Source organism: Centroberyx affinis, unplaced genomic scaffold (assembly GCF_046629955.1).
Source record: "Centroberyx affinis isolate AG114_WGS23_722 - 3 ecotype Tasmania unplaced genomic scaffold, CSIRO-AGI_Caff_v1 ptg003189l_1, whole genome shotgun sequence".
NCBI classification, from domain to species: Eukaryota; Metazoa; Chordata; class Actinopteri; order Beryciformes; family Berycidae; genus Centroberyx; species Centroberyx affinis.
Genome location: NW_027281232.1, coordinates 88,734 through 115,552, shown reverse-complemented (window position 1 = coordinate 115,552; position 26,819 = coordinate 88,734). Strand labels below are relative to the sequence as shown.

At 41.9% G+C, this 26,819-nt stretch overlaps 1 protein-coding gene across 1 annotated transcript in view; it reads left to right on the top strand.

The window, feature by feature from the left end:
* The window catches only part of plch2a (phospholipase C, eta 2a), a 73,913-nt gene that overhangs the window by 26,238 nt on the left and 20,856 nt on the right, over window positions 1–26,819 (top strand). Inside the window, exons 5-13 of the mRNA XM_071538042.1 lie at window positions 3,451–3,621; window positions 8,725–8,818; window positions 10,740–10,943; window positions 12,080–12,200; window positions 17,314–17,485; window positions 19,149–19,256; window positions 22,051–22,206; window positions 24,286–24,384; window positions 25,998–26,098. Of these exons, the coding sequence (XP_071394143.1) occupies window positions 3,451–3,621; window positions 8,725–8,818; window positions 10,740–10,943; window positions 12,080–12,200; window positions 17,314–17,485; window positions 19,149–19,256; window positions 22,051–22,206; window positions 24,286–24,384; window positions 25,998–26,098 (1,226 nt within the window). The remainder of the gene's footprint in view (window positions 1–3,450; window positions 3,622–8,724; window positions 8,819–10,739; window positions 10,944–12,079; window positions 12,201–17,313; window positions 17,486–19,148; window positions 19,257–22,050; window positions 22,207–24,285; window positions 24,385–25,997; window positions 26,099–26,819) is intronic.

The following is a 26,819-nucleotide window of genomic DNA, read 5'->3' as shown; positions in this document are numbered from 1 at the left end:
ACATGTGCCTAAGACTTTTGCACAGTACTGTGTGTATGATTGAGAGGCAGTAGGACCGCCTCACAGAACCCCGATCTCCTCTCAGACAATTTGAATTAATGATAGCTCAAAAGGCGTTATGAAATTTTCACCAAATACAAATAGAAAGTTGCCTACCCCAGCTTTAAATTCAATTATTCCTTTTTTTTTTTTTATCTGGGGATCTCTGGAACCCCCGTCAAGGACCATTGGGAGTCCCTGGACACCACTAACATTGACCAAAAAAAGTCCCTATCTCCTCTGAACCCTGTATATGAGGAACTCCAAGGGCCACCTATCCAAGTGTAGTGTCTTAACTCTTAAGATGTGGCCTCCAGAGATTTCCTCGATTTTGGATTTGTGGAGCAGAGGTGCAGCACATTCGTTGGCGCGTAGCAGATGCCGTCTCTTTCTGGTTGGTTGAATATGATAGCCGAAGGTATTGCTGCAGCTCCAGCTCCAGCTAAATGAGAGCAAAGGGGGGAAGCTCCTCAAACAAGAGCTTTGCTCAATGATTTATCACAGCTGAGACTTTCCAGATAGAGGGAAAGCATGTTAGAAAGGGAGAACAGCAATTCTAACTGATGAATTAATCCATATTAGCTGCAGAGCTAAAGCACCAAGCCCTCGTATGCTTACGGCTTAAGTGCCTGGGCTCGTACATAATGAATGGGAATGAATAAGGCTAGATTGATGTTTTCTGTCCGATAAAAAAGACTACTTTCTCCGGCTGAGCTTCCTCTACTTAATGCTAACCTCCTGGGGCTAAGATTTGTCCTGAATAAGAGGATTTGGTGGCTTCCGGACAGAATTCCTTCAGTTCAAAGTGTGAAAAACGATGCGGTTTAACTGGCGCTACAGAAGAGGTGCTTTCAAAGTTTTTTTTTACCTCATCAGTGTTGGTCCTCACCGGTGCTTTTCATCAAAAAAGCATGCTGTATCGGTCTTTATATGTCCCTCAAGTTAAGCTAATGACCTGCCACCACACACAGTGCTGTCTGGTCAGAGCAAAGTTCTGTAGTTCACTAACTCTTAGTGTGTTTATTAAAACTGTCATATGAGTCATACTGCCTCTATGCATCTGTGCCCGTCACTTGTGTGTCACACAGTCTCACCATAGTGAGAAGCAAGTGACATGTACGCAGAAAAAAAAAAAAAAAGATGAGGTGTTTGTCTCGTGTCATAAGAGTTCCGGTACACTAGCCATGTGCAGCAGAGAACTTGGTGGTGGGAGATGGCAGGCTAAGTGTGTTAGTGCAGTGGTTCTCAACATGGTGTCCAGGGACCCCTTGAGGGGGTTCCAGGGGGTCCCCAGCAAATTTGTGAATTGTTAAACTCTCTTTACAAGAAGTTAACACAATTAGAGAATGTAGAAGAATGACTGTTTTGATCATAGTTTCTCTGTTATCTCTCTACCTACAATACAGATAGTCATGGAATTCTGGACAAAATCATATCTAACAATAAAAAATATTCTCAGATTTGGGTCTGAGAGACAAAATCTCATCAAATGGGGGTCCGTGGCTCTAATGTGGACTAAATTAGGGGTCCTTGATATGAAAAAGGTTGAGAATCACTGTGTTAGTGTACTAGGGTTTGAATGATAAGGGTTTTTGAAGGCCAATACCAATGTTTTTGTAATAAAGCTGCAGAAAATGGATATTTTGTGACCATTTGACCATTTTTATGCCCAAAAAATTGCACAAATCACAAAGATTAAGTGTTTCCCCAATGACTGTATTCTTTGCAGGGAAGAAAACCCTCTAGCATTTAGTCATTTAGACCAAAAACTCTCCACTTACTGGACAATATCTAATATATCATGTCCCTATATATCGGTCTAACCCCAGGCTCAGACGCCAACCTCCAACCGGCACAGACGTCATCACTGTACAGCATGTAGTCGCCTCTAGTGCCGCGTGGCATATGGAGCCCGGTCACAGACAAGACCGCCTCACTAAACTGAACCGAGGATTACACGGAAACATGGTGTGATCCACTGCAGTGCACGTGTTAACCTTGTTCTAGTCCCTCCAACTCCCAAGAATAAAAATGCAAAGCCTGTCACTTCAGTATAAGTAGCTAAAGATGGCGGGTTCCTACTGTAGTTCAAAGTTTTTAGCTGTTCTATGATGCAGAATGTCAATGTTACGCCCACGCTAGACTATGGGACGGTCCAGGAATGCACCACCACCATTATACCCACGGCCAGTTGACCTACCTGGAATAATAAAGGTTGTTTAAAGTAGTTTTATATGTAAAAAAAATCCACCTGTCTTATCAGCCTAAATCACAAAGTGGGGCTGCAACAGAGAAGGCCGTCCCATTCCCACTGGTTGAGACCCTGTAGATTCACTCTATTTTCCCGTATACAATTCTGGTGTCAGGTATGTACACTTCTCCACCCACAGGAAGGGACGAATTGAAACTTAAGAGAGAAATACAAACTGTCTCCTAAACCAGTAATTCTCAACCTTTATCATATCGAGGACCCCTAATTTAGTCCACTTTAGGGCCACGGGCCCCCATTTAATAAGATTCTGTCTCTCAAACCCAAATCTGAGACTATTTTTATTGTTAGATATGATTTTGTCCAGAATCCCATGACTATCTGTATTGTAAGTAGAGAGATAACAGTGAAACTATGATCAAAACAGTCATTCTTCCACATTCTCTAATTGTGTTAACTTCTTGTAAATGAAATAATGGTGAAGTTTAACAATTCACCAATTTCACTTACTGGGGACCCCCTGGAACCCCCGCAAGGAACCCTGGTGGTCCCCCTGGTTTTTCATAAACTGTCAAAGGCAAAATACCTGCTTTGACATCACTGACTGGGGGGGGTGTCCATGCGTAAAGGGTATATTTTTAATGAATTTGAATACCAAGTCCTCACAGGCAGAACAGTCACAATACTGGAACCCTGATTGGCCTACAGCACTGGTTCTTCTCATTCAAATGAGTTAAACCTGCTGAGTGGAGGCTCCCCAGTGATGTGTCTGATGTGTTGACATGACATGACTGTGATGCAGGGTTCCCACTAGTCATGGAATCTCCTGGAATATCATGGAATTTTGAGAGGTACATACTGTATTCCACACTAGGAACGTCAGGGAACTTGATAAATTCTCTGAGGAACTCTAGGGAATATCAGGGAATTTTACAAATGGGTCGTTTTCCAGGAATATAGCGGAATGTATTTTCAACTCGTTTTACACATTCATTGCATTAGATGGTGGTTTCAAGCCAAACTGTAGTGGAAACCAGACTGTTCACCCCTTTAGAAAAACCAAGAATGAGCTTGTTTTTTAGGTCATGGAAGTTGGAAAGTCTTGGAATAGTCATGGAATTTTACATCAGGGCCACCGTGGGAAACCAGCTGATGTCTGAAAAAAAATAAAAATAAAGCTGTAACTTGTGTCCGGTGTGCAGGAGGCGGACACGGACGACAACCAGGGCACGCTGGGCTTCGAGGAGTTCTGCTCCTTCTACAAGATGATGTCGACCCGCCGGGACCTGTACCTGCTCATGCTCACCTACAGCAACCACAAAGACCACCTCGACACCGACGACCTGGCCCGCTTCCTGGAGACGGAGCAGAAGGTACTTTTCATTTTATCTTTTCACGCTCTACAGAGGTTGATATTTAGCTCAGTTCTCCACCGACCGCGTGGGCCGGTGGTTTTTCACTACTGGCCCCGTATCAGCTGCCGCTTTGAGATGCGTTCTTTGAGAGGTGGGCACTCAAGTCACAGTTTGAATTGCTTGAGACTTGCCGCATGAAGAGAAGACTTGAGACTGGACTTGACTTGGGTTCTGGTGACTTGGGACTTGACTCTGACTTGTACTCTGATGACTTGAAAAGGTTTCTAAAGTCTTGACTTGAGATCTTGTGTTTGTGTAAATGACTTAGATTGAAAGTGATTAGATTAGTTCCAGCAGACGTCTGAATTTAAATTCTGTTTTCTGAATTTGTATGGAATGACTGAATTTTTTGAAGTTGAAACTGATTATAGAAATCAAACTCATGATGCTCTTACCAAGTTTTTATCCTGTCAAAACCATATTGCATTGAAAAGTACAAGATATTTAGTTTTCTTAAGATATTAAATTGATACTGGACTCTTGATTTGTTCTGACTTGACTTGCTGTTCTACATTTAGACTTGAGACTTGACTTGATGCATGAAGAGAAGACTTGAGACTTGAGACTTGACTTGGGTTCTGGTGACTTGGGACTTGACTCTGACTTGTACTCTGATGACTTGAAAAGGTTTCTAAAGTCTTGACTTGAGATCTTGTGTTTGTGTAAATGACTTAGATTGAAAGTGATGAGATTTGTTCCAGCAGACGACTGAATTTAAATTCTGTTTTCTGAATTTGTATGGAATGATTGAATTTATTGAAGTTGAAACTGATTCTAGAATTCAAACTCATGATGCTCTTACCAAGTTTTTATCCTATTGAAACCACATTGCATTGAAAAGTCCTAGATATTTAGTTATTAAATTTATACTAGACTCTTGATTTGTTCTGACTTGACTTGAATCAAGCAAAGTTGACTTGGTCTCACCTCTGATAATGTGAAAACCTGTACATCTCCCCACCCTCTGTCCCATAAACAGAGCTGCATCCCTACAAATCATCAAATCATGAATAAAAACTGCTACTCATTATAGCAGCAGCACCCTATTAGCCTATCAGATCTGCCTAATAACAGCTGAGTACATGTTTGTCATTCATGACTTGGTTACATTTCCCTGACAAATGGCATATAAATCTGGTTTATGTGACCTAGCAATACCATGCAAAATTGATGAGACCGAACAGAAGACTCACTCTACACTAATTCTACTCAGTTATTTGCATATGCAGGAAATCCTCCGCATATTTTTTACGCCACGCCTCGTCTTTTACCGCATCACGCCCTGACCACGGCCACCGCTGACACTTCCTCTGTCTCTCCTCGCTCGATTTCAACGAGGAGAGCGTCCTTCTGTCATTTTACGACCGACAAAATATATATTTTTTTTCATCACCGGCCAAGCGGACCGCTCGAAATCAATACTCACCGCCCCGGAGCTCTGAGGAAACACTGTCTCTGGGTCGGGCGAGGCCGAGGGCAGCCGCGGCTCATCCATCCTTTTGTGCTGGAGTCGAATGGGGTGCGCGCCGCGGGGTTAGGTGGCAAATCTGTTGGAAAAAGAAAGTTCAGTTCGGCCCCTGTTCACTACTTCAACCCTGTAATTCCCCCCCCCCTGTATTTCCTTCCTGACATTATCTGCCCGAGCTTCCTTTCTTCCTTTTACAGCTCTGGAAAAAATCCCTGAAAGCCCTCTTTTTTTTATTTAACAGGACCTTTGTGATACAAGGTTTGTTACTGGGGAAACATCCTATTGTCACAAAAACATTATGCAGTGTGTAATCCCATTATATATCCAATTATAGCTCTGAAAAGATTAAATCAAAAAATAAAGTCAGCTATTACTGCCCTTTATTTGACTCTCACACCCGCTGACCAACAGAATTCCAGTGATACAGACTGTCATTTTCCACTATATGAGTTGAACAGTTAAAGTTATCTATATATGTATATCTAACCAGGTGCCAAATGTATTTAGACATAAAGAGGCGATCTTTTTTATTCTTATTATCCAGTAACTTGTAATGGTCTAAAATCCCTAAAAAAAAAAATCACACTATTACTATTATCAGCTCCTTCAGCCTTAATGCGTTTAAATATATCTCATTAAGGATTCAGCTGTGATGCTTGATCGTTACATGCTCTAAATCAGTGGTTCTCAACGTGGGGTCCGGGGACCACGGGGGGTCCTTGAGGGAGTTCCACGGGGTCCCTAGGAAATGTATGAATTGCTAAACTCATATACAAGAAGCACAGTTAGAGAATGTAGAACAAATATAGACTATTTTGATCATAGTTTCACTGTTATCTCTCTACCTACCATACAGACAGTCATGGAATTCTGGACAAAATCATATCTAACAATAAAAATCTTTGGGGGGTCGATGGTGCTAATGTGGACTAAGTTATTGGTCCTTGATATGGAAAAGGTTGAGAATCACTGCTCTAAATTACTTACTCTGAGAGTAAATAAGTAATTTGAATTCATCTTTAAATCATCATGTTCCGGCCGCAGAGCTTCAAAATTAGCATTAACAACTTGACCGTTTCCAAAGTTACTGTATGGGATGTGATTTAAAAAAATATCCACTTGACTGTATGTGAAATCATAATATTTCTTCCATAGTAATGGTTGTTGTACATAGTCTTCAGTTTTTTTAAATTTTTTTTAATTTTAATAAAACAAGCATTATGTTTGGCACTGACTGCATCCTTACATTGTGATCATCCCATTTCACCAATTCTGTAGTGGCCATTCACAGCTACTCAGGGCCCCAAAAATGACGCTGTCTGGATGCTAATCAATGTCAAAAGCTCCCTTGAGGCCGCTACAGCAAGCCATCTCAGCCTTGGTGCCTAAATGACAGGGAATCACCCATAAGGTGCTACTTGTTTCTGTAAGGTGGGAGACCAGATGCTTCATGGGGCCCTGAAGTGATGCTTAATAGCTGTGGGGGAAATGTAGACAGTGAGGGCCCTATAAGGCTGTTAGCATTAGCACCATCAACAACACTTCAGTTGAAGTTCTAGAGAGCTTTTGCATAAAGTACATCTCCTCACTAATGATACCGCCGCCTGGAAAAAAAAAAAAAGAAAAATTAGGTAATGAGCAAAAAACGGCCCGTTTTTCTTTCCGCCCGACGCATGCTTTTTCAGCTCATTTGCACTCGAGCAGAGCATTTTAATGTGAAGAAACAGTCATTTTGGAAAGAAGAGGGCTCTGTGTGGATGGCTAGACGTCAGCCCCCCCCCAATATTTTTCTCTAATTATATTCAGCGTTTAGTTCTGGCACTGCGAATTAGACGGTTTTCCTCCCTCTCGTTACTGGAGAGCAGCGGAGGCAGTTTTTGCGGAGCGATTTGTTTGAAATGACGCCAAGATGCGGCGGAGTTGTCTCTGCTGGCATCATTAACTACTGACTTTCTCCTACTTTGTGCCTCAAATAAGAAATAAGACTGTGTAAGGCTCCATTATGTGTTCAAGCCTCTGTTTGAGAGTATCTATTAATTGTGTGACTTATTGTATTGCTCTTGTAACTGATAACAAAGAGAGTAAAAGGATGAGCCGGAATGAATTCCCATGCAGTCCAATTTAAACTGTTCCTGGCAGAGCACATTAGGTCGCCAGGATAACCCTATTTAAAATCTGATAAATACCTGGATTTAGTCGTACCTTTTGACAAACCTGAAGACCATCACCCTCATGAATGAACTGGGAATTGGGAATCAATGGTTTATGAAAAAACAGTATGAAGTCGGTCCCAGAGTTAAAGGAAAAATCCACCTGTACCTCTGTTAAAAACAGCTATGCTAACCCTAACTGGCCAAACCATAGATGCTTCTTCTTGTTCTGCTTCTTCTTCTGCTTCTTCTGCTTCGTCTGCTTCTTCTTCTTCTTCTTCTTCTTCTGTTGTGTGTTTGTGTGTCCCACCATGGAGGAGAGGAGGAGACAAGGACAGGAGAAGAGGAGAGGAGAGAGGAGAGTGGAGAGGAGGAGAGTGGAGAGGAGGAGAGGAGGAGAGGAGAGGGGAGAGGAGGAGAGGAGAGACGAGAGGAGAGGAGACAAGGACAGGAGACGAGAGGGTAGAGGAGAGAGGAGAGGAGAGAGGAGAGGAGACAAGGAGAGGAGAGGAGGAGACAAGGAGAGGAGAGGAGAGAGGAGACAAGGAGGGGAGAGGAGACGAGAGGGTAGAGGAGAGAGGAGAGGAGAGGAGACAAGGAGAGGAGAGGAGGAGACAAGGACAGGAGACGAGAGGGTAGAGGAGAGAGGAGAGGAGAGGAGACAAGGAGAGGAGAGGAGGAGGAAGTTATAAATTCTAGTCTATATATATATATATATATATATATTCCCAAATGCCAACTGTGTTTGAAAGCAACAAGTTCACACCCTTCTCTAGGGGTTGTTGAAAGGCATTCAACAGAAGAACAGTATACATGGCAAGGTTGAGGGAAAGTAGATACAACAAAAAGATAAATTGCAACAAAACTTACAAAATCTGGAATGCACTGAACTTCACAGATTGATAACAGTTGTAAGAGTACTTGAGAATGGATTTTTCCTTTAACTGTCCAGAGGACTGTATCATAACAGGGGGGAGAACTGGTAGTTATGCCGGTGATTCTATGATCAAAACAGTTTCTCAGAAGTAGTGTCCACCAAGCTGCTTAGCCAAAGCCTCGTCTCTCTCACACGGCTTAAGCTCTCACAAACACAGGAGTGTCCCATACCGAGGGGGAGAGACCCGGTGCCGCCCCGCCCCCATCCAAAAGTATCGGCCTGACGATGATTGACACAGATGGGAATCTGATCGACCGATCGGGCGGCTTAAAAGGCCAGTTGTCGAGCAGACAACCGGGTCCCGCAGCTTAGATGGGGAGAAAAACGGCATGTAGGAAGCCCTCCTAATTGGATTATCATTCACTTATCCTCACCAAACGCTCCTTGATGCTGAATTGTGCCCTGAGGATTTCTATCTTGAGGACACAGGCTTAATCTTCCTTCAGGGAACATGTATTATTGTTTTTATCAATATTTGATTACTTTTGTATTGCTATACTTTGTAGATGACCAAGGTGTCCAAGGACCATTGCCTGGAGATCATCAACAAATTTGAGCCATGCTCTGATAACCAGAAGCAAGCGGTTCTGGGTATTGATGGTAAGTCCTTATTCCTTTCACATTCAAGTTCTCCGGTGTTTGGAATTGAACCCTCCATCAGTTTACTGTAATCAACTCTTCACTGGAAGTTTGTAGTCTTGCCATGCACATAATGTACACTCCTCAAGTTGTACCGCTATTCAGGGAATTTCCTCTCAGCCTAAATAGCTGTTTCAACAATTGCTTAGTTATGCATTTATATTTTGTTGTCATCTTATGCATGAGGAACATATTGGTTTGATAGTGAAACCCGGTCCATATTGTGATGATTCAGTTTTTTTTTTTACATTTTACTTTTACATTGCTCTGCTTGGCGGGCTCTGTTGACATTATCCATTGGCGTTATCTAGATTCATCACTTTTGCCTTTTAGAATCCACCTTACTTATCAGTCTTACTTACTGACCACTGACTTACTCCGTATTCCAGTGGTTCTCAACGTGGGGTCCGGGGACCACCAGGGGTCCTTGAGGGCATTCCAGGGGGTCCCCAGCAAATTGATGAATTGTTAAACTTCATTATTTTGTCATTTTAGAATGACTATTCTGATCATAGTTTCACTGTTATCTCTCTACCTACAGTAGGACAGTCATGGAATTCTATACAAAATCATATCTGACAATAAAAAATATTCTCAGATTTGGGTCCGAGAGACAAAATCTCATCAAATGGGAATCCTAATGTGGACTAAATTAGGGGTCCTTGATATAAAAATGTTGAGAACCACTGCCTTATTCACTGAAAACAGTACAGATTGGATATGTATAGATGTGTGCAATGGTAAAGTCCATAGTCCCTTGTTGGTATTCATGGTTTGTAGAAGGTCAGCGAGATGCAAAAGGTACAGTAGCGTGTTCTACCAGTGTGACTCCTGTTTCTACCTCATTATGAAAATAAATTCTGCAGTACTTTGCTATTCTGCAAAGTACTGCAGTCCCCATTGCCAATATTTCTATACTACTCGTAAAGAATATGACACAAATTAGGCTCTTGTCTTTCAGGTTTCTAGCTTTGGGAAAGAGTGGTTCATATCTGCTCACTTTGGATGATCCAAGGCCATATGACTAGCTTTTGCTCGTTCTGAAATCGAGTGCTTTTCCCCTTTAACTTTGCCCCACTGAGACCTTAACTCATTATCATTTGTAATGTGAAAATATGCCTGTGCCGAGGCTACAATTCTCCTTTGGTGTAAGGGGGCGTTTGGCACGGATTTCACCTGTTCATACACACTCACCACTTGCAGGGCTCCACTTCAGTGAAATGCACAGATGACATTTCTCCAAAGCACATCCTCTCAGCTCCAGGAATAAAAACACGGTTAGATTAGAAATTGCAGGGTTCCTACGCAGGCCTGGAAAAGTATTAAAAATGAATTTGATCATTTCCAGGTCTTGAATAGTTTGGGAATTTGAAAAAATGTCTGGAAAAAGTATGGAAAATGTTGCGGTTCAGGTCCGATACACACATAATTCTAGCTTTTATGTTGTTGTGGAGCCACTTTGAGTCCACAGTTTTTGTTGATGTGAAGAATAATGTTCAGATAGAGGGACGCTCTTATTACCCAGCCGCTGTCAGCATGCATTATATCAAATACTCACCAAAACCAAATCCGGTCAAGAACATAGGGTCTGGGAAAAATATGGAATTTTAAAATGGAAACCGTGTAGGAACCCTGCCAATCATCTCACATATTCTGATATTCGAACAATCTTCATCTATACAGTGATATGACCTAGTTAGCAGGGGGCAAGATGTCTATCTGCGTAAATCATATTCAACACCGGACAAAATCTTCAAAACAAATCAAGGTCTGGAAAAAAAGTATGGAATTTTTTTTCTTTTTTTAATTGAAAATGTGTAGGAACCCTGTAAATTAGAAACCGGTCCCGGTGGAAATAGCCGTTTGCCTCCTCCGTTTCCAGGCTTCACCAACTACATGCGCAGCCCGGCGGGGGACATCTTCAACCCGGCTCACTACGAGGTGCACCAGGACATGGGCCAGCCGCTCTGCAACTACTTCGTGGCCTCGTCCCACAACACCTACCTGATGGGCGACCAGCTCATGTCCCAGTCCCGGGTGGACATGTACGCCTGGGTGCTGCAGGCTGGCTGCCGCTGTGTGGAAGGTCAGGGCTCGGACACGCGGACTTGAACACACACACACACACATACATGGGTGTACATACACTTATACAGACACAGTTGATAATAGGGTTTGACCAATATGTTTTTTTGAAGGCTGATCTTTTTGGATTGAAGCCGCCAATAGCCGATATTATGTGCCAGTATTCAATATCTTGACGTTTGACCATTTTCATGCCAAAAATTCCACGTATTAATACATGTGTGGAATTTGATCAAAACGCCACATTTGAATTAAGATTAGAGTGATATATCAACTTGGAAAAGCTGCGGTCAGGGAGGAACATCCATCATATCAGTAATGGAAAACATGACAGGCCAATATCAGATTTTTAATATCAGCCCAAGATAACAGCAAACCAATATATAGGCAGTGGTGGAAAGTAACTAAGTACATTTACTCAAGTACTGTACTTAAGTACAATTTTGAGGTACTTGTACTTTACTTGAGTATTTCCATTTTATGCTACTTTATACTTATACTCCACTACATTTCAGAGGGAAATATTGTACTTTTTACTCCATTACATTTATTTCACAGCTATAGTTACTAGTTACTTTTCAGATCAATATTTTATATTTAAAACATTTGATCATCTTTATAAAATAACTATAAAATAGCATTGTTATAGATTAGACTACCCAAAAGTATAGCTAAATTGTTAAGATTAGCTTCACGTTGACAACTTTAAAATGCTGCCTACATGTACATGTATGTCATTAAATCAGTGTTAATATTCCAAGAATTTATGAAAAATATAACTCTCTAAATGGGGACAGTTTGCATAATGAGTATGTTTACTTTGATACTCTAAGTACATTTTGCTGCCAATACTTATGTACTTTTACTTAAGTAAGATTTTGAATGCAGGACTTTTACTTGTAATGGAGTATCTTTATATTGTTGTATTGCTACTTTTACTGAAGTAAAAGATCTCAGTACTTCTTCCACCCCTGTATATAGGTCTAACCCTAGTTGATAAAACACAATCACCACAAAATGATGTGTGCAAACTGCTCTTTTAGCAGTGACTGTACAAAGCTGTATCACTCACTATTGAGTGTTTTTTCTTTTTTCTCTTTTTAAGTCAATAACGCTCACATATGTCCCTCTGCACAGTGGACTGTTGGGACGGACAGGACGGCGAGCCCATCGTCCATCACGGCTACACCCTCACCTCCAAAATCCTCTTCAAAGACGTCATCGAGACCATCAACAAGTACGCCTTCGTCAAGAGCAAGTGAGTTTGGACAGACACGCGTGAACTCCCGCGATTACTACCTTCTCACTTCCCTCGCTCTTTTAATTCACTCCGTTGCTTTCTCACACGCCCAATCACTCAGTCACTCAAGCAGATAGCTTCAATAGATTATTTTTCATCACCCCTCCATCGGTTGCACTTGACAAATCACAAGGGGGGGGGGAATGAGGCTTGGAATACAATTGCAGGGCTCTGTGGGCTTTCCAGGCATTATAGGTTGGAAAGCTTTTATCCATTTGAAACCATATTCTGATGCGGTGTGCCTGGTTGAAGAGTCAACTCACATGAACTCAAATATTAATTAAGGCTTTTGATCTGATGATGAAAGATCTTAATGCACATAGCCAGGGAAATATCAATATTTTCTCATCGGTGTTTTCTATTTGCCTGAAGCTTCAGTGGTCTGACATGCAAAGCAGGTCTTCATTAAAAAAAAAAAACATTTTATTCTAACTTGTCATTATTTTTGGAGAATTTCTGCTTTATTGGTGTACAGCGCCTCATATACATCTCTGGAAAAAATTAAGAGACCACTGCAAAATTATCAGTCTCTCTGGTTTTAATATTTATAGGTATTGTGTTTGAGTAAAATGAGTATAATGAACTTTTTTTTTTTTATTCTATAAACTACTGACAACATTTCTCCCAAATTCCAAATAAAAATATTGCCATTTAGAGCATTTATTTGCAGAAAATTACAAAATAACTAAAAAGATGCAGTGTTTTCAGACCCCGAATAATGCAAAGGAAACAAGTTCATATTCATTTTTAAACAACACAATAAATGACAACTGATGTGGTTCATGCAGGACAGCAGGACATTACGTTCAGTGTATAATTCCCACTCTTGAGTTCCTAAAATATAAAATTACCAAGGAACGTTTCTGTAAATAACTGGCAATAATAGCTCCCTTTACAAGCCTATTTGTAGCAGTGTAATTTTCTGCCATGTCACTCTCGCCTCACAAATGAATTTGATTATGCGTAGCGGACCGGTTTGTCATACAGGAGATGCAAATAAACACAGACCATACACACACATACCCCAGATTTAATAAAAAAGACACACACCTATCCAGACACAGAGACATAACAAACATACACACACACCTACCCAGATAAAGAGACCTAAAAACATACACACACACCTATCCAGACACAGAGACATAACAAACATACACACACACCTATCCAGACACAGAGACATACTCCAAACATTCACACACCTGTATCCAGATAGACATTAAACCGCACACACACACACACACACACACACACACACACACAGACTCCCTAACACCCGCCTCATCACAGAAGCTGCATCAGAAGGTGATAATCCCATCGACATGCACACAATCTGGAGGCTGCTGTGAAAAGCACTATTTATAGACCCCCGTCTCACAAGTAAAATAAAAAAGGGGAGGGGGGGGGGGGGTCTCGCCGTGCTCCAGTGTGTATGTTTTTTTGAAAACAAAATTGCGGGATACCACATTCCGCAGATAATTGCCTGGAAAGAGAAGGGTGAAAGGCTGCATTCAACATCAAAGGACGATATCATTTTCCAGGACACCTCATAAAAAAAAAAAAAAACGGGCTGAAAGGGATGAGATTGGGATGAAAAGCCTCTCTCTCCGATTTAGACTATGAAGCGTCACGGCTGATACGTCGTCAATGGGGAGTTTGCTCTCGAATGCGGCTAGAGTCTGAAGACTAGCTCTGCATGCCAGGCCAAGCATACTAACTAGGGCCGGATTCACCAATGTGTTCTTAAGATAGATCTTAAAAAATGACATAAGAGGAAGTCTAGGAAGTTTTAGGAAGGCTCTTACGTGCAATTCCTCAATATTTTCTTAGTAACAGTCTCATTTCTTACGGATTTCTTTAATTTTCCTACTTAAGAACGTCTCAAAATAGGGCCTGAATTAATTCTGGTTAATAAACTTTAGGCTTACTGCCATTGAGGCTAGGAGACAAGGCTAGGAGGCAATCCAAAGTGCTTCCATCTACAAAACAATTTGGGAAAAACCTGTTTAGAGCAACTAGAGCAAAGATTTAAACATTGGTTGCTGTTAACTGTAAAATTTGCAGCTTATTTCCAACAGACATGAGACAGAGGCCTACCTGGACCTACACCAAATAAAGCTTTACAATAAATGTTCATCTTAATGTTAGGTGTAGGGGAACCTATGAAGACTTTGAACTATAACCTATTTGTCTAAAATGTGGTGTTTAAATATATGATATTAGCGGCTTACCTTTTCACTGTAGGAGTTTTAAGACAGGTGAAGGGCTGTCTTAAAGTTAAGAAAAAAATCAAGAACAAATTTGAGAACTTTCATTTCAAGAATACCATTTATTCGTAAGTGTTTTCTTAGGAAGAAACATCAGAAGAAAGTTAAGAAAATATATACGAACTGTTTTTGAGAATAGCATTTTTTGGCCTTCGAGAAGATTTTTTTTTTTGTGAATCCGGCCCCAGGAATGTACAGAGGAGCAGGGCTGAAATACAGTTTGGAGACTTCAGTGCAGTTAGAACTTGTATGGTCATGTGCAGCTTAATCAATGCATTATAAAATGGCTCAGAGTGTCTTCATTTAAAGCATTGCTATCCCTGGGTTTAATTCCTCCAAGCTCGGTACATTCAGTGTTGCCCTTTTCAACACTGATCTCTGTTTGGTAGCATGGCCAATGATGCAGCACATCCCTGGAAAGGTCAAAGGCTTGTATTGAAACTCGTGCTCAGACCCACCCAACCACGTTGTTTTCTTGCTACATGGTGGGCACTGGAAAGGAAAGATGGTTTACTGAACCATACCGACATCCGAAGCTGCTAGCTAAAGAGCTTAAATAGTGTCAGTTGCTTTAGTCATGGCTTGTTAAAACTGCTCTCCAATATGCTTAAAATGTAACAGTGGAGTTTATTGATACGCTAAATGTAAATACCGCTGATCTGTAAATCTGGCAGCAAAGATGCGTTAAAGCAGTGATTCTCAACCTTTTTCATATCAACGACCCCCAATTTAGTCCACATTAGAGCCACGGACCCCCATTTGATGAGATTTTGTCTCTTGAACCCAAATCTGAGAATATTTTTAATGTCAGATATGATTTTGTCCAGAATTCCATGACTATATATATTGTAGGTAGAGATAACAGAGAATGTAGAGGAATGACTATTTCGATCATCTTTTCACTAATTGTGTTAACTTCTTGTAAATGAAATAATGGTAAAATTAACAATTCATTCATTTGCTGGGGACCCCCCGGAACCCCCTCAAGGACCCCTGGTGGTCCCCGGACCCCATGTTGAGAACCACTGCTTTAAAGTGTGCGATGTTGTAGCAACTCCTTATTGCCGATTGACATAATAACACAATAGTGATTCAACCTACCCAGCTCATGAAAGCTTTTACATTTGCTGTTCTAAACAGCCGGTGTCTGGCAGGTCTTTCCCGGATGAATCTTGAGGTGCGCAGGAAGTGATGCGTTTTGTGTTTCCTTTTTTTTTTTTTTTTTTTTTTTTAATAAACGGAGGAAGAACTGGATAGTTATCATGCGTGCTGATAGCCCGAGGGACTTTTGTTCCCTCAGTAAGCGGCCTCCTCCAAGGATGCCACACCATTTTCCGCAATGAGCCAACCACAATTGACGAGCACACTGCACCACATGGTAGTTCTGAGCCAATGAAAAAGCTGCAAACGACACACTTTGCCTATGAAATCCAGAAACCTCCAAAAACCTCACCAAATGTTTGTAACTTCAAGTGATTTTAGGCACAGCTTGTCTGTTTAGTGAATGCGTGGTGTTAGAAACCTCATATGATCTGTAATTGTATGGTAGGCTAAATTCATATGTAGCTGCATGCTGCCCCAGTATTCCCTTGCTTCCTGTCAAGCATCTGGCATTGTCTGTCATTCTTTAGGCTGCCTGGCAGCTCCCTACTCTTGCTTGGCTTCCTGAGAGGCTTAATGTGTTATTGTGCTGCCTAAGAGACTGCTTGTACTTTTTAGCAGCATGTAGCTCGTATCACTTTGTGCCCGATGCCTTTGAGGAATCAATCATGAAATTCAGTCTGGCAGGCCAGTGTTCTTTTGAAGAAGTCTCCCCCAATTAATATTTTACCAGTGAAAGAATACCACTCGAGTGTGTGTTCTCATGTATAAGTACTATAGTTCAGACATAGGGATAAGTTTTGGTTTTGGAGGGATACATCTGCTTCTATGGCTCGCTGCTGCACATGCTTAAAGGAATAGTTCGCCCAAAACTGAAAATTCTGTCATCATCTACTCCCCCTCATGCCAAATGAAACACAGGTGAAATTTGTTAGTCCATATAACACACAGGGAGGTTGCCAGCACAACTTGGTAGCAGCCTTCTCCAAAACAACTGAAGTCAATGGGGACCTGTTCTTTAGAGTTCCAAAACAAAAACAGCCAAACAATCACACTGTGAATAGAAAGACCAAACTTCACCTGTGTTTCAACTGGCATGAGGGGGAGTAGATGATGACAGAATTTTCATTTTTGGGTGAACTATTCCTTTAAGACTTTAGTCATGGAGTACATAACCCCCCCATACAGTACATAGAAGCAGATCTAAGCAGGTGGAGCTGGATAGGGGCGGAGGGTGAACAAAAGCAGCAAGACTCTTTCACCAGCAAAGCAGCAGTCTGCATGGCGAGCTAAACGATGAGCGAGTGTGTGAGGGTGTGTGTGTTGAAAATCCAAGGAAAAAGACATCACAGTACTAGACACACTGTTTGACTGACAAGTGATCTCTAGGAAGTGCAGTGCAGAAACACCACAGCAATGAGCGCTTGGGTCTCTTGATGTAATTAGTCGTTAATGCACTGTATTTGCCCTATTCATATCTATATCCTATTCTCTGCTGCCGCAATGACCCAATTTCCCCACGGGGATCATTCAATTTTCATCTAATCCAATCGAACCTAATCTCATACAAGGGACTCAAATCCGTGAAGTGCTGTCAAATCTTTAACGGAGATACAGAATCCCAGTGAAGTCAGACTTGCGTCCTTTGAGTCCATCCGTCAGCCTACACAACTCCAATCTCCCCTGTGTTCGTCTCGCAGCTACCCGGTCATCCTGTCCATCGAGAACCACTGCAGCGTTGCTCAGCAAAAGAAGATGGCCCAGTACCTGATGGAGATCCTGGGGGACAAGCTGGACCTGTCCAGCGTCAAAGCCGAACAGTCCGGGTCCCTGCCCTCGCCAGAAACCCTCAAGGGCAAGATCCTCGTCAAGGTAAAGCTAAGAGCATGGGTGTTTGGGAGTGTTTAAAAAATGTATGGGTTTTTCCTTGGTGAGAGGCATTAGTCCTTAGGCTATCATTTCAATCTATCCATTTTTCTTGTTTTGATCACGGAGCTTCTGACCTGTCAGAGCAGACTTCAAAGAAAGGAGACGGCGGACTGATTTTTAGTGATGTGATTAGAAAGCGTCTGAATAGAAGAGAATGAAAGACTTGTCTGTTGATGTGGTTCTTTGCGGAGTGCGTCTGTGGGGCAATAGCTGACAGCAGGCTCATTAATTATTTGGCCACACTGGTCCACATTATGACCAAAACACATTACCATCAGTCCAGTTCACAACAGATAGGCTAATTGGTCAAAGTGTGTTCGTGGCTGCAGGTCAGGAGTCGTTCCAGCTGTAGTGCCTATTAACAGTCTGTGAACCGAGCCAGCCAATTACCAGTCGTCTTAGACATTTCTAAACACTATTGTACCAAACCTGCTCTATCAGTGAAAATTGCAGATGACCAATTCTCTATGGCAGGGATTCCCAAAGTGTATATCCAAGCTATCAATAGGCTATGTTGCGTTCTTTGTTTTTTGAAGGTGTGGGGGATTTTGGGGTTGCATCAACCCGGTCGGGATGTAGTAGGGGTTGCGTTGCCTAAAAAGTTTGGGCACCCCTGCTCTACGGCAATCGTGAAAGTGCAACCCCCCCCCCCGGGTGTAATCGATCTATCCAAGTGGGCAGCTGTGGTATAAATTGCAGTCTACCACATGAAAGGAATCTCTAGCGTTTAAACACACCTTCAACAAAGCGAAGCAGGAGATCAAGCAGTCGATAAGCAGCACCCGCCCCCTCCGCTGCGAGGGGACGGAGCAGCAGCGAAGCACGGAAGTTATCGAGGTTAATGAGGGTTTTTACTGACACCAGATGCTGTCGCTAAACAGGGAGGGCACGGCGCCAACACCATGGCACGCCCGAGGACTCCGCTGCCAGCTGCCGCCTTTTGTGTACGATTCCCGCCGCGTTCGCTAACGTTTTGACGCCGCGAGGAACCGTTGGGTTCCTCGCGTCTTTGGCTTTCTCACCGCCCCGACCGCGCAATGCTCAACGCAGTCAGCGGGCATTCCAGCGGCTACCCCGGGCTCCAGCCTCACCGCGGGTGCCGATGTCAGGCTGTTATCACCCGTCGCCGCGGGCCATCCAACCTCCTCGACCCCGTGATCGAGAATTATCGCTAACCACCGGACGGGCAACCGCACTCGTTAAGCCTCGCTGAAAAAAAATCCGTGGCCGCAGCCTCGGTATCGATCGCGCCCTTCTGTCCTTCGTTGTTCTGTCTGTTCCTTGTGCCTCCCCTCCTCCTCCTCTTCCCCCCCCTCCCGAGGCCTGTCAATGAGGGCGTTCGATCCTACAGCTCCAGTGTACCCCGGTTGATATGGCCGAGAGCAACAGGTCCATGAGGATGATGAGGAATTTTTGGATTTACATTTTTGAACGGCTTTCGGGGCAAGCCAAGAGAACAAGCCAGTTCCCGCTCTCTGCTCACAGTAGCTCTGGTTTGCCGCTCTAGTCCGATTCTAAATTTGTCCGTCGCCCGCAAAATAATTCGGCGAACACGGAAGAGTGACTAACGCGAAGTCTCTCTCGCTCCTTCCCCTTTCGCCGCCAGGGTAAGAAGCTGCCTTCCAACATCGACGAGGACGCCGAGGAGGGAGACGTGTCCGACGAGGACAGCGCCGACGAGATGGACGACGACTACAAGCTGATGAACGGAGATGTATGTAACCTTCCTTTTTTTTTTTTTTTTTCTCCTTGTCTTTTCCTCCTGTGTTTATCTGTTCTAAACTACCAGCAGCCAGGCACGTGCGGGGGGGGGTTATGGGTCCTTTTTCCTTAATTGAACAAAATGCCCCTTCCAATCTAAACGTATTATTTTATTTTAGGCCTTTTTCCAAATAGTTAATAAATTGTAGTGATACTAGCGAAAGTATTTGAGCAACTGCAAAACACATTGCCCCTTTTTCTGTCCTTCTCACATGTGGACGCCCCCCACCCCCACCCCGTCCGACAGAGCTGCGCTATCAACAGAATCACACTTACACACCTACTGCGATAGGTATCGGTTAGTTTAATAAATATAGCTGCAGCCATTAGTTAAACCTGGCAAAAAATCACATATCCTGCAATTATTTCTTAGCATGTAGGCTATCAGTGAATCAGTGTAGCTAATTGAAACTTGGACCAAATTGACTATTGCTAACTAGTTTGATGCTGCTGCTAATATTGACTTTCTTTGCCCAGTAGCCCAGATTCTCTCGTTTGCAAACATTATTTTTTTCATTTTACATATTATATAGTGAGTGGCTGCAAGAGAAAGTAAAGCACAAGGACAGCTAGAGGGACTCAAGACAACAGGTGAGAGGCAGACTGGGAGTCAGACGGTGTCAGGGCACCTGACTTACCTTCATCATGCAAGGAAAAAAATAGATTTAGTGACTTTATCTTAAAATCTGTCCAACAAAGATTGTTATTTTTTGTTTAGAATCTTCAGCTTGTGCTATTATGATAGAAATATAATAAGATAATTGAGTATTCATCACTAAGATATATGTATATATTATTGTATTTAATATTTAGCACAGGCAGACAGAAATGCAGAGAGATGAGGGGGACAAAGAAGAGGACAGTGAGACAGAAAGACAAGAGATGGAAGCAAATATAACAGAGGAGTAAAGGGATAGAACAATACCGCATTGCTGCACTCCTAAAACACAGAGATTCTTCCACAGACTGTTTGACACTGTAGATGCCCCTTTTTTCATCTGAGCACCTGCCCCTGAACAACTCTCTGCACGTCCCTGTCAGCAGCTGAAATGTGAATTTGTATTTTGTCTGTTCTTGATGGATTGTGCCTCATTTAAGCGTCTGTGAGTGTCCATGAGGTCCTAGTCTGCTCTGTTTATCTCCTATATTGGTATCTCTGTCTATTTCTCTTGCTCCTTCTCTTCTTTTCCTCTGCCTCTCCCTTTTTGTGTGGGTATCCGTTCTCATTTTCTTTCTCTCACCTCTATGTCCCCTCCCTTCCTCCTTTCAATGTTGCTTACTTCTTTGAAAGTGGAAGGTATTGTATACAATGCCCATTCTCAACCTCTTTAGAAACCCTCATCCAAGTCATTTGCCATACTCTGTCATACTGCCTGAGAAACTCTCTGTTCAAAGTGCGAGGTCCAACGAAGTGTTACATTCTTTAACATGTTGGAATAGAGGTCTTGTATTCCTCTGACCTTAAGGTAAGGATTCTGGATCTGGTACCAAACAAATCTCCAAACTAGTTTTACCATAACTACAAAATGGGGCATAAATATTGAGGCTTCAGGCTCTTAAAGGAATAATTCACCCAAAAAGGAACATTCTGTCATTATCTACTCACCCTCATGTCAGTTAAAACACTGGTGAAGTTTGTATGTCCACATAATATGAACGAATGTTCTTTAGTGTTCCAAAAGGGGCATAAAATTACCATAGAATTATTCCAAACAGCTGGTGCAGCATAATTCAAGGGTTCTGAAGCCAAATGATTGCACTGTGGGCCCAAAAGTCCAGTGAGAATTGGGGTTTTGCGAGTCAAATTTTTATTCATTTGTTTTGGGGTTTTTTCTGGATTGAAGCTGCCAATAGCCAGTATTTTAGCCAATATTCAGTATCTTCAAATGCATTATATCCATCATATCAGAGGTGGACGACACTGACTGGAGCACATCCTGTTTTTCATAAAAGTTCAATATTGCCTCCATTGGTCTAATCCTATTTGGAATACATCTATAATGAGTACCTATGTTTAGGAAAGAGTATACTCCCTGTGCATTCTGGTGCCAAGCTGAGTTTGTTTGTGGATACACTATGCCACCTAGTGGCTGAAGTGAGCATGTGCTTATTATTCCAGGTGGGCATAGAGCAGCACTCTCTCACCAAGGAAATCTTCCATTTCACCGTTATTATATAATGTCACACTTTCCATTTTCCATCACATCTGGAATGCCTCGTCATCCATCAAATGCTCTGGGAGGTTATGCATTATGTAGCAGACCGTGTATTGCTTCATCTTTGCTCTCCATGGAACCTGAGCTCTTACATTCTTGTAAGATCCTGCATGATGTTTTTCTTTTTCTTTTCTTGATCTGGTCAGACCAGGCTAAAAGAGACATTGTTTTTACAGTAGGACCTCAGAAACCCAAATATACTTTCATAGTAGATTGTTCTGAACAACAAATTCATTTAAAGCATTATTTGGCCCATGCAAAATAGGACATCTGGATGAATGTTGGAAACTTACTGAAACACACTAGTCAATCAATTGAAATGCTTAACTGCTACAATAAATCCAATTTATACCATATATGAAATTGTAAAGTTTCACTTGGTAGGTTGACTTCTCAGTTGTTTCTAGAGAGGAGGCTCAATAGCTGAGGTTCTACTGAATGTCCTTAGTTACCCTCATGTCTTGAACCACATACATATCTCCATCCTTCACCCTCTCCCTCTCTATAACTCTTACTCCCTCCCTTCTCCAGACCTCGACCAACAGAAAGCAGATGGAGAACTTGGCCAAGAAGAAGCTGGACAACCTGATGAAGGAGTCCAAGATCCGAGACAGAGAGGACCCAGACAGCTTCACCATCGCTGCGCTGCCTCCCGCCGGGAAGCCCTCGGACACGGCTGGCCTGAAGGTAAAGAAAGGAAGTCATTCTTGTTCGAACCAATAATTTGACTTTACCTGCTTTTTCTGTGGTGAGAAGTGACTTAGGGGTACGCGCTTACCCCCCCCTGGACAGTGCAAGAGTCCATCACAGAGGCTCATTCATCTCTTTTAATGATGCATAGCAAGTAGAGAGGTCTAAAGTCCCTTTTATTTAAGTGATAGCCCATAACACACTGCCATCTATGGTATTGTAGACTCCGTGTCTTCCCATCCTGTATTCTCTGCATTCTCATTAGATTTTATCTGGCTTTAGTTGGAAAGGAGCGCACACTGAGGATGAAATGTTTTTCATGTTAAAATATCTCCATACGTTTCTGCTTTAATGGCCCAGATTTTCAATGCTTTGTTGTCTTGATGTGCTAAAAAGTCAGTCTCAGTCCTTCTAGCAATATTTTTAAGGCAGCCCCTCCCCAGAGAAAGGTCTTTATTCTGTCTTTATTGAGATTTTTTCTCATTTAGCATGATGCATTAGCATTGCAATAGAGCCAGACTTGGTGCTGACTATTCCTCCTTTTCACGCCTCTCCGTCTCTTTCTGTCTTCCTCCTGTAATCAGGTTTGGCGGATGGCAGTAGCTTAGAGGTTAGAGTAACAATCTCCTCTCCCTCAAAAACTACTGTTGATGTGCCCTTGAGCAAGGCGATTAACCCCAACTGTTCCAGTGGAGCTGCTCAGTGACCAACAGTAGAAGACTGCGGTTTTACTGGACAGCTCCTAGTGTGAATGTGTGAAGCGTGGGTAGTGGTTGGGAAAGCCATGTCTTTTACCCATACTGCACTAAAGAGTGGCACCGAATGAAGTGTTTCACGTCACTTAGTGCAGGCCTCACAGTCCAAACTCTTAATCACTTTCAATACTGTGGTTATTAGCATGCAAATGACTCTGTCACATTTGATAAGTTGGAAGAAAACAAATATGGTGAAGTGACTTGCTTCTTGCTTTGTACTCTAACACACATTTCCATGTTTGCTTATTAAGAGACCACTTTGAGTTTAGCCCTTCAGTACTGTAGATCAGTGATTCTCAACCTTTTTCATATCAAGGACCCCTAATTTAGTCCACATTAAGGTCACAGACCCCTATTTGATGAGATTTTGTCTCTCGGACTCATATCTGTCAATATTTTTATTGTTAGATATGATTTTGTCCAGAATTCCAGGACTATCTTTATTGTAGGCAGAGATAACAGTGAAACTATGATCAGAACAGCCATTCTTCTACATTCTCCAATTGTGTTAACTTATTGTAAATGAAATACTGGTGAAGTTTAAAAATTCATCAGTTTGCTGGGGACCCCCTGGAACCCCCTCAAGGACCCCTGGTGGTCCCCGGACCCCACGTTGAGAACCACTGCTGTAGATTTGAAATAACTGATAATCCAATAACTGATAATGAGAAGAAAGGATGGTGGGCTTTGCACGCGCTCAGTAGCATTACTGAAGTCAACGTGGAGGAGACTGAAAAGCAAACACCAACAAATAAGTTAGCTCTCAAGTATAAGAAAGTTGCCTAACAGAGATGGAGCACTGCATGCTGATCATTCATGCCACTGCTGCTGTTACTGGTTATGTTGATTTCTCCTACTTGCTACTCCTAACTCCTCCTGCTGCTTTTTCCCCCTCCACCACCCCAGCCTCCTCCTGTTCTGGTTTCTTATGAATCATATTTGCAATGGCATCTCTTGCCTTCTGCATTATGTATATTCCATATCTCGGTGATATGTGCCTGCTGGGTTCTGTTCTGTATACCCATGGGGTTTTTTATATTCCCCACAAAATCTCTCACATGCTGCTTGGATTCAGTTGGGGAGCGTCCTCAAGAGCAGAGCCTTTTCCGCCAAATACAACTGCATAACCGTTTGTTTCTACGAATCTCCTTTGACGAAAGCGTTTCTGACTGAACAAGGGATTCATCTTGAATAACCCGTTTCCAGTTTTATAATACAAGTTCTTTGAGTTGTCAAGGGGAACTGTATTTCTTTGATGTCTGATTTCCTCAGCTCTCTTAAAACTGTTTCTTTACTAAATCAGTTTCTCTTCTGCTTTCAGGGCAAAACTGACTATGGGACGGACACAGCGGACGAGGCGAACCCCAGCAGCAACAAGCGTACCGGTCGTTCCTTCATGGGTAGCTTCTCCAAACGCAAGGTTGGCCCTTTTGTTTTGCTCTCCAAACTTGCTCAGTCTTTTTCTTTCTTCCTTGGTTCATCCCTTTCCCTTATCCTGCGCTTTTCTGTTACTTACTGTAAGTCACTCTGGATAAGAGAGTCTGCTAAATGCCTAAATTGTATTCTCTCCCCTCACCTTCCTTAAAGGAATGCACCAAGTTTTTGTCAGGTTGTCCTGTTGGTCAACTTGCTTGTTAAGTGATCAGAACACAGATCATCATAGATTATTGGCTCTGGTGCTCTGTGCTAACACTATGTTGAGTCATAGTAGGTGATTACGATTATCTCAAAAGTGAGAAAATGAGAACTTGCTGCAGTTCTGAAGCTAAACAGTAAGCCAGGGACAATGTACAGCTGGTCATTCAAGTCTTGATTCAAGTCTTAATGACTGACTCGCACTACATTATCCTACACAGCTACTTACTAAAGGCATTAATCATTGATGAAATATTCATTTTAAAATATTGCTAAATTAATTTACAAGCTTCCGCCAAAACAATAGACCAGCCGGACTGTCTGTAGTAACCAAGCAGTGATTAGTTTTATCACAAGGTGTCACTAGTCCAGACCTCTTGACTGGAATGATATGGTTAGATGTGAAACAATGGTCTGTTATTTAGAAATAACACATCTCCGCTTTCACTGGCCAATTGAGCAGTATTCAACAAAGCCATGTATAATTTAGATGATATGAGGCCAAGTCTGGCAGTTTGGTGTAAATTGGTTAAATGAACATGAAATATGATGCAAAATAACCACTGTTTTGAACTCACATGGGCTACTCTCACCTGAAATAATTAAAAAAATACACCTGGCTACATCTGCTACATTGAGCTAATATTAAAATTTTTAAATATATGACTACAGGTCATATAGACTCTAGCAGGTGATTTCACTCATTAGCATACAGCCTAAAAACTACTGCTACTATGTCTACTAGGTCTACTATCATCAACATAGTGTATGCTAAAGTGTTATCATGGAGCCTACTATCACTCAACATAGTGTATGCTAAAGTGTTAGCATTGAGTCTATTATCAACAACACAGTGTATGCTAAAGTGTTAGCATGGAGTCTACTATCATCAATAGTGTATGCTAAAGTGTTAGCATGGAGCCTACTATCACTCAACCTAGTGTATGCTAAAGTGTTAGCATGGAGCCTACTCTCACTCAACATAGTGTATGCTAATGTGTTAGCATGGAGTCTACTATCATCAACACAGTGTATGCTAAAAAGTATATACATATGGATAGTTTTGTGTCTTTTTTTCTCATCACTTTACGGGGAAGAGTACCAACCAAATAATCTCCCAAAAACTCAGAAACTTGCCGTGTTCCTTTGAACACATTTCCGCTTTTCCTCTTTAATCTTGGTAAGATTATCTTTTCAAAAGCCTCAAGGATACTTTGAAGTTTTCATGTTCAATTTTCTTCAATTTTCTCCCTGGAAACAAAGGGCCCAGCTCGCTGCAGAGCCCTCCCTTGAAGCCCTGTGACACATGAAAAGATCTCCCACATCGATATTCCCAGGTGTCCTACTTGTTATGTTTGTGTTTGTGGAGGAATAACCGAGTAATTGTTGCTGCTTTAGAAAAAGACGACTAAGCTGAAGAAGGCGTCCAGCTTTGAAGACACGGATACAGACCAAGAGAGCAGCAGCAGTGCCTCCCGAGCCCCCTTACACCACAGCAAGTATGCGGCACACACACACACACACACACACACACACACACACCACGGCTGTCTTCCCATAGAGATGTGCACTTAATATAAGGAAAAAAGTTGTTAACACTTGAAATGTTGGTCATAAGGCATTATATTCCCATATAAGCTCATCATAATCAAATCAGAAAATGTATCAAAATGCATTATGAATATGGTAGGGAACAATTATATACTGTATAGTCATAATAATAAAATGCTCATAATCGCATAATATTTAGATCATAATTACATTAGAAAATGACCAAACATCTGAACATTGTGAATCTGGTATGGCACAATTATAATGTTGTTACAAACCACTTGACTTCAATATGTTGTTCATGAATTACTTATAAGACATTATGAATTTCAGAGCTCATAATACATTTGCGACTCATGACACGTGGGGTGAATATATGACTTTTAACAAACTCATAACATGTCATATCAGATACATAATACTATGATATCATTATGATGTGATTATTGTATACTTCTATATTCTTTACACATACATTTAAAGTAAAGTGTTACCAAAATGTTTGTGTATTTTTCTTACTCCCTTGGATAAGTGGCCAAATGTAGATGATGTGATCGTTACGTCAAGATATTTCCAGCACACCTACAAGTTTTAATAGGAGAAAAGTTTTCAGTGATCGAAAACATCAGCAGTAAATGTCAGGTTTTGGTGTCAGTTGCTGAGAACTTC